This window comes from Arachis ipaensis, chromosome B05 (genome assembly GCF_000816755.2).
Source record: "Arachis ipaensis cultivar K30076 chromosome B05, Araip1.1, whole genome shotgun sequence".
Lineage (NCBI taxonomy): Eukaryota > Viridiplantae > Streptophyta > Magnoliopsida > Fabales > Fabaceae > Arachis > Arachis ipaensis.
This window is the reverse complement of record NC_029789.2, coordinates 17,751,592-17,752,335: the sequence shown is the minus strand read 5'-3', so window position 1 is coordinate 17,752,335 and position 744 is coordinate 17,751,592. Positions and strand designations below refer to the sequence as shown.

At 29.7% G+C, this 744-nt stretch overlaps 1 protein-coding gene across 1 annotated transcript in view; it reads right to left on the bottom strand.

The window, feature by feature from the left end:
- The window catches only part of LOC107640282, a 7,330-nt gene that overhangs the window by 3,175 nt on the left and 3,411 nt on the right, over window positions 1-744 (bottom strand). The window contains exon 3 of the mRNA XM_016343821.2: window positions 437-561. Coding sequence (XP_016199307.2) covers window positions 437-561 — 125 coding nt within the window. The remainder of the gene's footprint in view (window positions 1-436; window positions 562-744) is intronic.

Sequence of the window (744 nt, the reverse complement as noted above, 5' to 3'; positions counted from 1 at the left end):
TAGAGTATGTATATTTTGAAGTAGTTTCTCTAATGTGGTAGAACAAAAATACTATTTGATTTTAGTATTTGATCAAATTTACTTTTATTTTTAAGTAATTTGACCAATTATAATGAACACGATCAATTTTAGGTAGTTTATATGGTTAAGATTCTTTCAAAAATATTAAAAGATGACACAATTAAAAATAAGGTGCTTAATTTTGAAGTAGAAAAGGTTCGGTAAAAGACAGAAAGGAAATGAAAAACACACAAATACTGTGTGTACTTTTTCTTGTTCATCTTTCTATGGATCACTTCTAAGTTCTAATACCAAAAGGTAGAAGATGCACGAAAAATTGTACACATCAGTGGTAACATTACTCCAACACAAACGTTTGTTAATTTCTTAACAAATCATTTCCCAGTTGCAATGCTTGCGACGGATAAGATTGCACCCGCCGCAAATACTCCGGGTTTAACAACAACGCACGAGTAATTATCGCTGTATCCGCTCTCCTTATGTACATTATTAAAGATAGCACCCATCACCAAAAGGAGGATTGCAACAACAAATGTGACCCTGTTCAAAGTTCAAACACATTTTTTAACCTTATTAAATAACTGACCAACATGAGTATAATCAACCAACCCAAAAATGTCAGGTCACCATATTTTTTTTAAAAAAATATTCGAGAGACAAAAAAATGTAATTAGATATAACAAATATGTAATTTTAGATATTATATACATAAAATTATATCTA